The 15,405-nt window shown below is 40.8% G+C and overlaps 1 protein-coding gene across 1 annotated transcript in view; it reads left to right on the top strand.

The window, feature by feature from the left end:
* MET (MET proto-oncogene, receptor tyrosine kinase) overlaps positions 1–15,405 on the top strand; it is a 72,718-nt gene that overhangs the window by 15,090 nt on the left and 42,223 nt on the right. The window contains exon 3 of the mRNA XM_035126755.2: positions 6,090–6,281. Within this exon, the coding sequence (XP_034982646.2) occupies positions 6,090–6,281 (192 nt within the window). The remainder of the gene's footprint in view (positions 1–6,089; positions 6,282–15,405) is intronic.

The raw sequence follows: 15,405 nt of genomic DNA, 5'->3' as shown, positions 1-15,405 counted from the left end.
ATAACCCAGAGATGCATGTAAAAACACCAGGCAGGCCCTACAAATAACCCAGGGATGCATTTTAAATAAAAAGACACATTCTACTCATGTAAAAACACACTGATTCCCGGACTGCCCGCAAGCCGGATTTAGAAGGCGATTGTGCCGGATCTGGCCCCCGGGCCTTAGTTTGCCTAACCATGCCTTAGATTAACTGTGTTTTCTGTGCCTTCTGCTTCGCTTAGCCGGAATCTGCCAAAATACCAGAAATGGGCATGCAGCAACATATTCTAACATGCTGTGATCTCCCCCTATCCCCAATGTTACAGTGGCCTCGCATGTTAGTGAAACACATGAAAGGAGCCAACTTATAGATCTCCCTCAACCAATGACAGCCAGAGCCAGTTGCAGGATCTGTAGGCCAATAGCTCTTTCATGCATACTATCAAATACTGTAGTTGTCTAAGCTACAATTTAAATATTTCCAGAAACTTGTATTGATAAAAGCACATGTTTGATCCTAAGTACTACCTCACATACATGCTTTTACATTTTATAACAGCTAGCACCTTTTATGCTTGTGCTGTCTTGAAACTTAATGCAAAGGAAATGGACAAAATACAAAGATTGCATGGATGCATTATGTGTGTATCTGAATCAATACTATTTACTTAGTGCTAATGTACTAACCAGATTACAAGAACTGATGCAGTGGTAATCAATACCAAAAGTGAATAATACCATGAATGATCTCCGAAAAGGAAATGTGCGATGTTTTTAATTTGTATTAGCTAATTACATCAACATTTGTCTCTTTTTACGTTACGTAATGCACCACTAGCATAATCGTTCCCCACCCTCGCTTTATCCGTAAATTAGTATTGGAGTTTCTGGAAATGTAGAATGCTAAAATCATAGCTAATGTTTCATATTACTGCAATTTATTTTGCCTTTTGAACAATCTGAATGACTTTGGATGTCTGATATTTAGATATCTACTGAAATTGGGGCCAGCATTTTCTAGGCACTCCTATTGATTTGATATAAGCATAAATGTTCATAATTCCATCCTATGTAGTATAGTGGTTAGAATGTTGGATTGGGACATGGAGTTCTGGATTCAAATCTCTGCTTAGCCACAAAGCTCTCTGAGTAACCTTAGGCTGAGAGTTGCTGACTAGCCCAAGGTACCTCAAATCTGGGGGGTGAAGAGAGGAAGTCCATTTCACAGGTGGAAGCCCTTGCACTACTAAGACAACATTGTTGGATACAACCTGTCAGCTTGCCAAAATCTCTCTCTCTCTCTCTCTCTCTCTCTCTCTCTCTCTCTCTCTCTCTCTCTGTTTTTCCTACAACTTTTCTTTATCACAATATAAAATGTATGCTATTAAGCCAACAGGTCGAATTTGTGAAGGCCACGCTACTTAGGATAAAATTTGTAGCTGATTTCATTAGGTTCAAATATATCCAAATACCACCTATAGTATACAAATCCAAATGTATCCAAAATTCCAAACCGCACTGAATATCATAAACCCCCAACAACTATGGATTGATTACCAGTAGAAAGTCCATTTCAGCAAAGTGTCAAACTCAAGTTTCTGAAACTAACTGAAATGTCAGATTCCAAATTGACTCTATGAGAATTAGTCCTCCCTTTATAGCTATATGATAGGTACAGTTCTTCTGCACTGCCTGTTCCATGTGATCAGTTTTGATTACTGCAGTCTGAGACAAGCTGCCTGAAGAGGGCAGCCAGTTCTTGCCCCTTGCCCATCTCGACTTCTTTAAAGCCAGCTATAAAGGATGGACTGGTTGTGTCCACAGAGTGATCAGTGATTCATTGGAAGAGCACAAGGTAACATCTCTACCTTGAAAGATGAGGTGGTGGTCATGCATCCCCTCCTTAAGGGGGTCTCCCTAGACCTGGATGTGTGTGAATCAGCTATTGCCCAGTTGCAAACATCCCTTTATGGGGCAATGTGCTCAATATGGTGTTGTTGGTCCAGCTTCAGGCATGCTTGGTGGAGGTTAAATATCTGGATCCATATCACTCCAACTTTAGGTCTGGTCAGAACACCAAAGCTGCCTTTGATGACATGTGATGGGAGAGGGAAGGAGGGAGTGTGACTCTGCTCATGTTCATTAACCTCTCAGTGGCTTTTGATACTTTTTCATATATTTATTATTAAATTTATATGCCATCCTTCCTTCGAGGATACAACTTTATCCTTCTGCGATGACTCAAGGATGGAGGCATAATACTGCAGTGGTTCTGTTCCTACCTCCAGATCTGTTTCCGGAAAGTAATGATACTGCTTTGATATGTTTTGCAATTTAGTGGTATATAAATACTTATATTAGGGACCCAGGTGGCGCTGTGGTTAAACCACTGAGCCTAGGGCTTGCTGATCAGAAGGTTGGCGGTTTGAATCCCTGTGACGGGGTGAGCTCCCGTTGCTTGGTCCCAGCTCCTGCCAACCTAGCAGTTCGAAAGCACGTCAAAATGCAAGTAGATAAATAGGAACCGCTACAGCAGGAAGGTAAACGGCGTTTCCATGTGCTGCTCTGGTTTGCCAGAAGCGGCTTTGTCATGCTGGCCACATGACCTGGAAGCTATACGCCGGCTCCCTCGGCCAATAATGCGAGATGACCGCGCAACCCCAGAGTCGGTCACGACTGGACCTAATGGTCAGGGGTCCCTTTAAATACTTGTTAAATAAAGTTAACAAATGACTTGGGCCCCAAATATCTGAGAGATCGTCACCCCTTTCCCTACATGCTCTCTCAGAGGTTAGAATCAGCAGAGAGAGCACACTTGGTTGTTCCACCACAGCTCCACAAGTGTTTGGTTTAAAAGAAAAGAAAAGAAAGGAAGACCCACATCATGGTACAGAGTTACTCCAACTAGCCACAAATTGCTGTATGAGCAAGCAAGATACAATTTGACTTCACACTGAGTTCGGACACGGATTAAATAATTGCCTAAACCTCAACTCATTCCAATTCTGATGTACATCAGATACACCCCCCCCCCCGGAATGAGTCACAAATATACTTTGTACTTTCACTCATGTACATGGAAGAAAGTAGAAATGCCCAGTCACATACCAATAGGGCTCTGGCTGAGCTACAATATTTGTGAGATTTGTCACTGGAATCTGGCGTCAGATTTATGAGCGTTTAATCCAGAGATAATGAAATTTTTCCATATTGTCAGCCAAGTAAATAGTAATTCAGTGAGTTAGAGGTGTGGTGAGGCAAGCTAAACTATTTCCTTAAGAGTTGAAGTCAGAGGTGCCTCTTAAAAATTTAGTAACACAATTATCCAGATTGGGTACCTGATAAGATTATATATACTGTAAATAGATTTTTGGCCTTTAGGAGTTAGAGGTAGCCACATTTAATTTTTCCCCCTTTTTTAAAAAAATGATGTTTTTCTCTATTGAGATTTTAAACAAATGCCAAGAAAGAAAACAGCAATAATAATTTGTAGAATCATGGAACTGTGGGGTTGAAAGTGACCCCAAGGATCATCTAGTTCTAGTACAAACTCCTGCAATTCAGGAATCACAGCTAAATAATTCCTGGCAGATGGCCATCCTCCCTCTGCTTAAAAACCTCCAGCGAAGAATAGTCCATTACTTTCCCAGGTAGTCCGTTCCATTGTTGAACAGCTCTATACCAATGTTAAATATTATTAAATCTCAGTGGTTCTGTGCCTTAGTTTCCTTTTTGGATGTTGTGGTTAGAAATCTTACTATAGCATGTAAGCATAATGCTTGAACTTTTTTTTGTGCAACTTGCCTTTGCATTTCAGTAAAGAGAAATGTAGCAGGACGAAGTTACATGTGGTTGAACCCAAAATAATAGGTAACAATATGTCTTAGTCTAATACATAATGTTGCTGAATGCAAAAACTATTGCAAAAATATAGCAAATAGTTTGACAGATTTATCTCTAGCCTCCTGGTGATCTGATGTCACCTTGCACTCTTGACAAGGTGAAGTAAGGTTGATGGAAATTAACATTTAAAAAATTTGATTTAAAAATGACAACATTTTTTATTATCCTTATTTTGGCTTGTTATTTAAAGGCCTTTTGCAGAAATCAAAGGACACATCTCCGTTACTATTTCAATAAGCAGTCAATCATGACATAATCTACCTTTAATTTTTTTAAAAAAACAACCCTTAAAGTGAATGTTAAACAATGAAGAAAAAAACAGCAAAGTATTGATTCTAGAAGACAGCCATATTTTATTGTGTCTATTCTCACTGCGTATTGCCCCATTTAATATTATGCAATATTAAATTGCTTATTGACATCTAAGTGGCCCATGTTTATTATCTGATATAGAAGACGAAGCTTCAATAGTAACTGAATTTTCAGTTGACAGATTATCATTGAACTGTCAATACAACATAGATGTGCTGTTTCTCTTAAGTACATTGTACTGGGAGCAATTCCCTAGAAAAGGAATACATGCATTTTCTCTCAATGAATTAGAAGATTTAGAATGAACAATCTATTTTTGGTAATAGTTATGACGATACAAAACTGCATTGGCAAGTATAAATTTTAAACAATGGGACACCAAAATGTGCATGCACACGAAAGCTCATACCAAAATAAAAACTTAGTTGGTCTTTAAGGTGCTACTGAAGGAATTTTTTTTATTTTGTTTTGACTCAGACCAACACGGCTACCTACCTGTAACTAAATTTACCTAGTTTCTCTATTTATTTTTGCCATTGGGACCCCAAAACCCTCTGAGTTTCATGTAATTTAAAGTATAATAAAAGGTAAAGGTAAAGGGACCCCTGACCATTTGGTCCAGTCGTGACCGACTCTGGGGTTGCGCGCTCATCTCGCATTATTGGCTGAGGGAGTCGGCGTATAGCTTCCAGGTCATGTGGCCAGCATGACAAAGCCGCTTCTAGCAAACCAGAGCAGCACACGGAAACGCCGTTTACCTTCCCGCTGTAGCGGTACCTATTTATCTACTTGTACTTTGACGTGCTTTCGAACTGCTAGGTTGGCAGGAGCTGGGGCCAAGCAATGGGAGCTCACCCCGTCACAGGGATTCGAACCGCCGACCTTCTGATCGGCAAGCCCTAGGCTCAGTGATTTAACCACAGCGCCACCTGGGTCCCTAAAGTATAATAGACATGTACAAATAATACATTTGAATATGTTACTGCTGCAGAAGGGAATTGGACTCGCCAGGCAATATTATAGTAGTTCACATAGTCCAATATGTATTTGTTCCATATTCAACATGTTACGTTATGTGTTTCTTGAGTCAACTATGTGTTTCTGCAACTCAACATGGCAAAGAACAAGTCCAGAGGTGTTTGAGGGAAATCTGGCCTAAACAGAATTTTTAAAATTTACCTAGGAGCAGTCGATCAATGGGTAATTGTCATCAAGGCGTGAATCCCCTACTGCCATATCTACAGAGGAAAATTAAAGGAGTTCAAAATGCAGAGACAAGTTCGGTTGGGGCCCAATGGTAATAATTATTGGAAACTGTGTGAACAACACACAGTTCTTACAGCATAATTGCCTGGGCTGAAGGATTTTAGGTGACAAAAGCAGCACCTTTTCTCTTTTAAAAGCAAGTGTCTAGGTCTAATGACATCATTTGCCATCTGCAGACATTTTCTAATAAGAAGCCATAGAAACCACACCTTCATTTTTTAAAAAAAATACAGCAAGGCAGTATAGAGCATATAAAATTAAAATAAGGTAAATAAAACCATCAGTGTTTGTTTGTTTTTAATCTGCTAGTTAAGGTGTGCATACCTTTACTTTAAACTTCTCCATGAGGTGTGCGAATGCAAAATACTTCAGTTTAAGCAGAAAATGGTATCTTGGAAATGACAGGATGGAAATAAAATGAGAATGAGAATAAATGTAATTGGTGTAAGAGATGCTTCTGTAAGAAAAAGATCCTTTTCTTGTTTTGCATACTTTTATATAGTATGATGATGCAAAGATGTAAGAAAACAGTTGCCAACTTTTAAAGTGACTATTCCTTTCTGGCAATGGGGTTGTGTGTACATCTCCCGTGTCACTTGCTGAACACATTTCTACTTTCCTTACAGACATTTTCAAGAAACACCACCTATTGTGGAGCGCAGAATGACGAGTATCGGGTGGAGGTTACAATACCTTTGCAGCGGGTTGACTTATTTGACGAGCAGTTCAGCACCGTCTTGTTGACCTCTATATCTGTCTTCACCCAAGGGGTGCTTACCATAGCAAATCTAGGCACATCTGAAGGCCGCTTCATTCAGGTAAGGAATATTGATTGTGATTTTTCCTTCTCACTTGAACTTCACCCTGTGCGGTAAAGGTCGAGGGATGGCAGGGAAGGGAGGGAAGCTTCGCTTTACTGGGAATGAAAGACAATGTAAATGAATATCAGAAGAATATATAGATATAGATTAAATGGGAATTAGAAGAAAACGAAGTGGAATAAAATCTTGATGCTAGGGTTTCTGGGTTGCTTTCTCTGACACCTTGGTCTCCCTCCACGTTAGATTTGTTCTTTAGGGTTATCATCTTGAGTGGAATCATTGATGCATCTAGGTTCGTAGTGGCTTTACAGTCTGAAGCAGTCTCCCCCGATGCTTTAACTCAGTATTTCCCAAAATTGGGTCTCCAGCTGTTTTTGGACTACAAGTCCCATCATCCCTGACCACTGGTCCTGCTGGCTAGGGATGATGGGAGTTGTAGTCCAAATACAGCTGGAGACCCAAGTTTGGGAAACACTGCTTTAACTGGAGATGTTGGGAATGCTGCTCAGCTGTTTTAATCTGCTACTGCTATTATGTATGCTTTTCTTTTTCCTTCTCTTAAGTCTTTCTCACTCAATTTATAACCAGTAATTCATTTGGTATAGGGCAGGCATTGGCAACGTTTTCCAGCTGTGGGCCGGAGCATTCTCACGGACTATCGTCCTTGGGCCAGACATGGGCCTGACATGCGCAGAAGCAATTTCCTGCGCCGTGCTGCCCATGTCCTGGGCTCCAGAAATCGCTTCTGCGCATGTTCGCAGTGCCGGAAATCGCTTCTGCGGCTGCACAGATGCTGAAACTCATGCCTGCGCAGAAGCGATTTTCGGAGTCTGCGCAGGTGCAGACGCAATTTCCAGCATCTGCAGGCACCATTTCCAGCGCTGGTTTAGCGCAGCGGGCAGGGGACTTGCCAAGCGGGCAGCTCGGTGACCAGGGGCTCGTGGGCCAGATAAATGGCCTCCGTGGGCCGGATCCGGCCCATGGGCCGGAGGTTGCCGATGCCTGGTATAGGGTGATGTCTTTATTTTGTCTGTATAGTTATTATCATCATCTCTTCCAGTGCTTCTCAAGCTATCTGATGTTGAACCAGCAGTCTTCTCAGCCCACGCTCGCCCATGTGTCAGGAACCAGTACCATATTTGGTCCCTAAATAAACCCACTCAACCTGTGCTGTGGTGGAGCTGCCATGGAGAAACAGCCAATAGAGACCACCACCTTGCGTAGCACTGATCTATTCATTTCAGCAGCCAGTGCTCCTATCTTTGGTGCTGGGTTATAAAGCAGCCTCTTTATAAATAGATCAGTATCTCCTTTGTGCTGGAAGGGCCCCCTCTGCTGATCTCAGCACACACACACCCAAAAAAGCACATTATATGATGGTACTCGCTTCTTTCATGCAAATGTCTAGGCCAGTAGCAAAAGAGAGCTTGAATTTCATTTTCAGAGTTTCTGAAACCTTGAGGTGAGGAACATAGCAAAAGGGTTGGCTATAAGGAAAATGTTAGCAATAGCAAAATCATTTCTTCTTGCAAGTTCCTCTTAGTCTTCTGCAATTTTTTTGTGCTTCAACATAGAACGTTTTTGATAGGAGTACAAATAGTTAGATGTTTCTGCTTTATAACGTTCTTATTCATTTCTTATGCCAGATCATTTCACTCAGCATTTTGCTCCCCATCAAAATGAAACATTAAAAAAAAATCTAGGACAATACTTCCAGAGCACGTTTCCTTTTGTAAGGCCAGCCAAGGGAGCAAAAGGAATGTGATTGTATAAAATACATTGCGCCATTAGTAGAAATAGTCACATCCCCTGAATTAGGCTGGGTTGAGCTACAAGCAAGTTATCTTTAATATCATATTGCAGTAACCCACAGAGCCTTCCCCCTTTCTTCTCGTTGCGCAGCCCAAGAGCTGACACGTTCAACACATGGCCTGCCTTTAATGCCTAGTAACAACATATACAGTACATGAAAATGCTGATAATATATATATTTCCTTGAAATATCTTCTTTTTAAAAGGAGTTGGAGAGTTGCAGAAATGTTGTGTTTCCAGGATATACAGCAAATTTAGAATATAAGGTCTATTTAAATTAGTTTCCTCTTTTAATTATGCAAATTGTTGCCTGGGAAATCGTGTCAAGAATGTTTGTTATCAAAATCCCTAAGTTTTAGCAGATGAGAAGGGAAAAGGGAGGTTTCCACAATGATTAGAATGTCTTTAATTTTCCTGGGATGGAGCACTGCCTAACATCAGATCATTAGAACAGTTACATCATTGAACAAATCTAATGTCCCAACACTCGGTTTAGAAACTCAGAAATGCTTGGCATCATCTCACCAAAGCTAAGTGTTTTGAAACTTCGTTTTATGTAGCTAGCAGGTACAAAGGAGTGCTTCTTTGCTTCTGAACAGCAGGGAATCAGGCAACCGAACCTATATAGTTATTGGAAACAATAGTTGTGTACAAAGTTCAGCCAAAATTCACAGAACTCTGTGTTTAAGTTTCCTATGGGTAGAGTAATCCCAAGCCCTTGCTGGTAGCATAATGGAGTGGTATAGCCACTGACAAGATACACATTTGGTCTACCATTTGGTCTGGCCAGGTCAGAAGCTGAGGGACCAGGGGTGAGATGCACTTTTGCGATGCTAGCTCCCTGGTTGGCTAAATGTAAAGGTCCAGAACAGTCTCCTTGCATCATGTAAATATACCTCAACAATCATCCCTAGTGAACAACCTGGCTGCTGACTTCTGCGCCAACTGAAGTTTCCAAACTGTCTTCAGAGGCAGCCCTGTGTATATCACATTGCAGTAATCTAACCTGTAGGTTAAGAGAACATAGACAATAGTAGTTAGGTGATCCCTGTCCAGATAGGGGGTGATATGTAGTTCAAATAGCACATAGTTTAATGATTAATCAAATACGTGACAATCCATTGGGGTACAGTGAGACTGCCCTCCCCCCCCCCAAATCTAATCCACCCTCTGTAATAACAGTATTTAGTTGCTGTATTTTTGCATTGTTTTAAAACATGCTTTTAGTTGTTTTGTTGTTGTAGAGTTGTAAATTGCCTTGAGATTTATATGAATGGCAATTCATGAATTAATAAAATAATAAATACATAATATTTGCATAGAAAAATAGAGAGAGCATGGTCATGGAAATTCCAACAGACCATGATAGAATATGTAAGTGGCTTTGACCATGGCCCCAAAGAATATTACATATTTACTGCCTCCACCGCTCCCTGCAAATCAGACAGATTGAACAAAAATTAATGCATCTGTTTGGAGCAAAACAAAAAGAACTTTAGTTCAGTCTCTTACTGTTTTTCTATATTGGTCCTGAGGGCTTGTATACAGCAATGTAACACACACTGAGCTACTGAACAGGTATCCTCTTCAATTACTGTCTTCTAGTTTATTTTGAAGATCAAACCACTTTATCAACTGAGAAGAAAGTGTAGAGTTTATCATCCTAACTACTTCAGGCAATTAAGTATTAGACTTGGAAATGGATTTTGTCTTTAGAGTGCAGATAAAAATCTTAGTCTTTCTCCCTCTTTTAAAGAGAGTAATGCTATGGGGAGAAGGGAATAATCTTGCTGTACTGGAGAACTTGCAACCCAGTCAAACACATTGTTTTGGCTACACCAAAGTGTTAAACTTTGTGTTGGTCCCTGAATATCCTTTATTTCAGAGTTCATTAAATATTGTTGAGTTTCTGTTACAAAACAGACTGCTAATAATTTTTTTTTTTGCTAAGACAGCTGTCACGCATGAGAAAAGAAAGAAAAATGGCTTTACTTCCTCTGAAATCTGGATGACAAGCTCTCTGCAAGTTTTTCTCCTCCCCCAACCAAGAATTTGCAGCTGTTTCTGCCTCTTACTGTTGTGACTGTTTTTGATGTGTGGCTGGGAATGCAGCCTTTAACTACAGCTGTTGGGTGCAAAGTGAATTGGATATTTCTCAGCAGTGGTTTGGTTAGAAAGAATGATGCTGTCACAACTAGCAATATTATGGACATAAAGCTTTATTATTAGTGGGTGAAAGTTGGGCATGGTTTATGGAAGTTATAGAAATAGGATGACTTGCACCAGGAATAGGCACCTTGAACCCCTTTTCCAGTTGGTTAGTCTGATACAAAAATTCCTACAATAAGCCAGGCTACATTAGGCCACTAACCCACACTTTATAAACCATGGTGCATTGAACAGTGTTAAACATAGCCATGTACTTCTCTTTATTTCCACCATGTTCAGGTTTTATCATGGAGATCTTGAGTTGCATGAAACCAAGAGTTCCCTGTTATGTCTGAACTGGGGGACTCCAGTTAATGTCAGTCAGATTCTGTACTACAACCTTGTTCTGTTAACCAACATTAAGCCATGGTTCCCCAGTTTGGATATAACAGGAAACTCTGAATTAATGCTAACTATTTCAAACCTGGCACACCATGGAAGAAAAGGAGGAGAAAGGGGAGAGCATGTGTCCATGGAACTCACTATGGTTTCATAAACCAGAATCTATTTTTTTACAAGTTTATACACAATTCAGCGCTGTCGATATTGGAGAGCCAGTGTAGTGTAATGGTTAGTGTGTTGGACTAGGACTTAGTAGACCAGGGTTCAAGTCCCTACTCGGGCAGGGAGCTCACTGGGTGACCTTGGACCAGTCACAGCCTCTTATCCTAACGTACCCCACAGGGATGTTGTGAGGATTAAATGAGGAAGGGGAAAACCATGTGTACCACCTCAAACTCCTTGGAGAAAAAAGTGGATTATAAATGCAGTAGCAGCAGCAGCAGCAGCAGCAACAACAACAACAACAACAATAATACAGTGGTACCTCGGTTTACAAACACAATTGGTTCTGGAAGTCTGTACTTAACCTGAAGCGAATTTCCCATTGAAAGTAATGGAAAGTGGATTAATCCGTTCCAGACGGTCCGTGGAGTACTTAAACTAAAGCGTACTTAACCTGAAGCAAACATTCCCATTGAAAGTAATGGAAAGTGGATTAATCTGTTCCAGACGGCCCGTAGAGTACTTAAACTGAAGCGTACTTAACCTGAAGCGAACATTCCCATTGAAAGTAATGGAAAGTGGATTAATCTGTTCCAGACGGGTCCGCGAAGTACTTAAACTAAAAATACTCAAACCGAGGCGTACTTAAACCGAGGTATGACTGTAATAATACAAGCTAATATCACTGGCCTTTACTGATACAGGGGCATTAATGTCATCAGAAGTTCCCACTGATGGAAGCTTCTTCTGGATCAAAGAGCCTTGCTTCTATTGAGTGGGCAGTACTGAATTCAACCCAGTGGTGGCAAAGTTGGTTCAAGTAAGTGGGGTATCGAGAAATCCGACAGGTTTATGGGTATGTGGTAGGGAAACCAAGTGATTCGTTTGAAATACAGTCATACCTCTGATTAAGTACGCTTCAGGTTGTGTACTTTCAGGTTAAGTACGTGGCAGACCTGGAAGTGTTTACTTCCAGGTTCCGCCACGCGCGCATGGGCAGAAGCGTTCTGCGCGCTTCGCGCATGCGTAGAAGTGCACTATCGGTGCTTCACGCACGCACGCTACCGCCACTCAGGTTAAGTACTTTTCAGGGTGTGAATGGCACCCTGGAACCAATTAAGTACTTAACCCGAGGTACCACTGTAATTCCTTGTTAAAATAGAAAATGTGCAAGTCTCCGAAGTGCATCTATTATACTCAATGAATTAAAAGGTTATACAGTATTTTAAAGATACCTACGTGCTCTTCTTACAAGGGTACGTTGAAAATGATGTGAAAAGACAGCAAAGTTGGCTTTGGGCATATCTGTTCTGGATGATGGCTTACACCTGCCAGATAACCGTGGAAAAATAATAAGGCCAGAACTTGGTTTTGTTTCAAGCAAGTCTCCTGGTTTTGTAGAAATCATCTTTGAGATGCATACTGAATAACACAGCTTTAATAGGCACCAACGCTGATCCCCACTGTGATAAAAAAAAAAGTTACCGAGTTCATTTTCATGGAAATAATTACAGTCTTAATATGCAGACTTGTGTGTCATTTAACTGGTAGTTGAGACTGTATTGGGATCAATTGGTAGTGTGGAAAAGAAATGCTTGACTGAATTTATCTGGTAGCCATGCACTTCAAACTGATTCATCACTTCCAGTATAAATGAGACATTAATCTCTTGATCTTGTATATTCAGTACCTGCCATTGCCATAGACAGCAATTACTGAAATATCCCGAGTTGCTGTGGAAAGGCACTACACATTCATCTGTGATTATATTTTAATGTTAAAATCCATCTATCAGCAGAGCCAGCATTATAAATCTAACTCAGCCATTTAATCAGGAAAGTTTGGTCTGTATTTCTTGGCTCAAAGCGCACTATAGTATTTACTCAGGGGGGGGGGGTGAAACTAAACTTTTTGAGATAGATGCATGTCAAGGTCTTGTTTATACAATGCAAGAAAGGTTAATAGAGAGTCAGTGTGGTGTGGAGAGATCAGGGACGCAGGTGGAGCTGTGGTCTAAACCACTGAGCCTCTTGGGCTTGCCGATCGGAAGGTCTGCGATTCAAATCCCCGCGACAGGGTGGGCTTCCATTGCTCTGTCCCAGCTCATGCCAACCTAGCAGTTCGAAAGCACGCCAGTGCAGGTAGATAAACAGCTACCACTGTGGCGGGAAGGTAAACAGCGTTTCCGTGTGCTCTGGTTTCTGTCATGGTGTTCCATTGCGCCGAAAGCCCTTTAGTCATGCTGGCCACATGACCTGGAAAGCTGTCTGTGAACAAATGCCAACTCCCTCGGCCTGAAAGCGAAATGAGCACCACAACCCCATAGACACCTTTGACAGGACTTAACCGTCCAAAAGTCCTTTACCTTTACCTTTTTTAAAAGAGAGATCTAGGTTTAAATCCCTGTCATGAATCTCACTAGGTGATACTGGGCAAGCACATTGTCTCAGCCAGCCCAACCTACCTCATTATGAGAATAAAATGGGGAGGGGAGAGAACTCTGTATGCCATTCTGAGCTCCTTGGAGGAAAAGTGGCATATAAATATAATAATAGTGTTAATAAAGAAAATATGCTACATGTATAACCAACAAAACTAAACTCATTGGTGAGAATAAAAAAAGTCAAAGGCTTCTAATTACAGTGGTACCTCGGTTTATGAACACAATTGGTTCCGGAAGTCTGTTCATAAACTGAAGCGTTCACAAACTGAAGCGAACTTTCCCATTGAAAGTAATGGAAAGTGGATTAATCTGGTCCAGACGGTCCATGGAGTACTTAAACTGAAGTGTTCACAAACTGAAGCGAACTTTCCCATTGAAAGTAATGGAAAGTGGATTAATCCGTTCCAGACGGGTCTGCAGAGTACTCAACCTGAAGCGTACTTAACCCGAAGCATGGGTGTAATTGATTCCAGAAGTCTGTTCATAAACTGAAGCGTTCATAAACTGAAGCAAACTTTCCCATTGAAAGTAATGGAAAGTGAATTAATCTGTTCCAGATGGGTCCGCGGCATTTGTAAACCGAAAATTCGTAAACCGAGGTGTTCATAAACCGAGGTTCCACTGTATTATGAGAAAATGAAGCAGAACTTTAATCCAACATGAAAATGTGAAAATGTAGCCAAAATAGATGATTGCAGAAATGGTACAGTAACAAATTGACCTCAGGTCAGGTCAAAGCCCAATATGACATGTTGTTGTTGTTGTTTAGTCGTTTAGTCGTGTCCGACTCTTCGTGACCCCATGGACCATTGCACACCAGGCACTCCTGTCTTGCACTGCCTCCCGCAGTTTGGTCAAACTCATGTTCGTAGCTTCGAGAACACTGTCCAACCATCTCTTCCTCTGTCGTCCCCTTCTCCTAGTGCCCTCAATCTTTCCCAACATCAGGGTCTTTTCCAAGGATTCTTCTCATGAGGTAGCCAAAGTATTGGAGCCTCAGCTTCACAATATGTCCTTCCAGTGAGCACTCAGGGCTGATTTCCTTCAGAATGGATAGGTTTGGTCTTCTTGCAGTCCATGGGACTCTCAAGAGTCTCCTCCAGCACCATAATTCAAAAGCATCAATTCTTCGGCGATCAGCCTTCTTTATGGTCCAGCTCTCTCTTCCATACATCACTACTGGGAAAACCATAGCTTTAACTATACAGTACGGACCTTTGTCGGCAAGGTGATGTCTCTGCTTTTTAAGATGCACATGCACTTTTTAATATGACATGTTTTGACCCAATTGGTCTTCAGAAGAACATTATTAAATACGACTTGGTGACAGAATTGCTCCACTAGTCTGGTCTGTCTGCCTAATTAATATGATGAGTTGATCAGTTATTATGACATGCCTATGAACAAGTGGAATTAGTATTAGGAAGTTGTGCCCAATCTTTTGAGAGAGCTGACCTTGGGATAGCTAAGGGTTAGAGTATGTGACTAAGTAGTACATAATAATTCTCTTCTGACCACTGACACAGACAAATTGGGTTGAAACACACCTGGTCTTTGACAAATTTTGTTGTCATCTATAGGTCATATCAATATACTTATTACCTTTATAAAAATGCACATAATTTTTTTTCTATTTTTACTACATTTTTCTATTTTACATTTATTAAAAGTTGCACTTCATTTTCTTATAATGTTTAGAAGCATTCTACCTTTTTTAAAATTATTATTCTTACCCAACTTATTCTTTGGGTTAAGGTCTTATTTGTAACATCAGTAACTCGAACACATTTTCTCCTTTCTGTTTATCTGAATCTAAACATATCGGAGTCTAGCCAACAGTGGACAGGACACTACCTGAGTGTTGACGTGTAGTGCCCTGAAGTCTTTGGAAGAAAATGATGGATATGTATGTAATAATCAAATGGAGCCAAGATTTAAAATGCCCTGGTTGGATAAAGGACATTAGTCAGATGTCTGAACACTTACATATGTATTTTTAGCAACATTTTTCCATATGTATTGTTAACAAGCAGGTTGCCCCCCCCACCCCCCGAACCAGCGTTTTCCATGGAAAACCTGATTGCCGTTTTCTCCGATCCAGCAGTAAAATTCAGGTTTTCCCAGGGAGAATGCTAGGACAAAAAAACCCCAAAC

This window comes from Zootoca vivipara, chromosome 10, assembly GCF_963506605.1.
Source record: "Zootoca vivipara chromosome 10, rZooViv1.1, whole genome shotgun sequence".
NCBI classification, from domain to species: domain Eukaryota; kingdom Metazoa; phylum Chordata; class Lepidosauria; order Squamata; family Lacertidae; genus Zootoca; species Zootoca vivipara.
The sequence above is the reverse complement of the archived record's forward strand: the minus strand, read 5'-3'. Positions and strand labels throughout refer to the sequence as shown.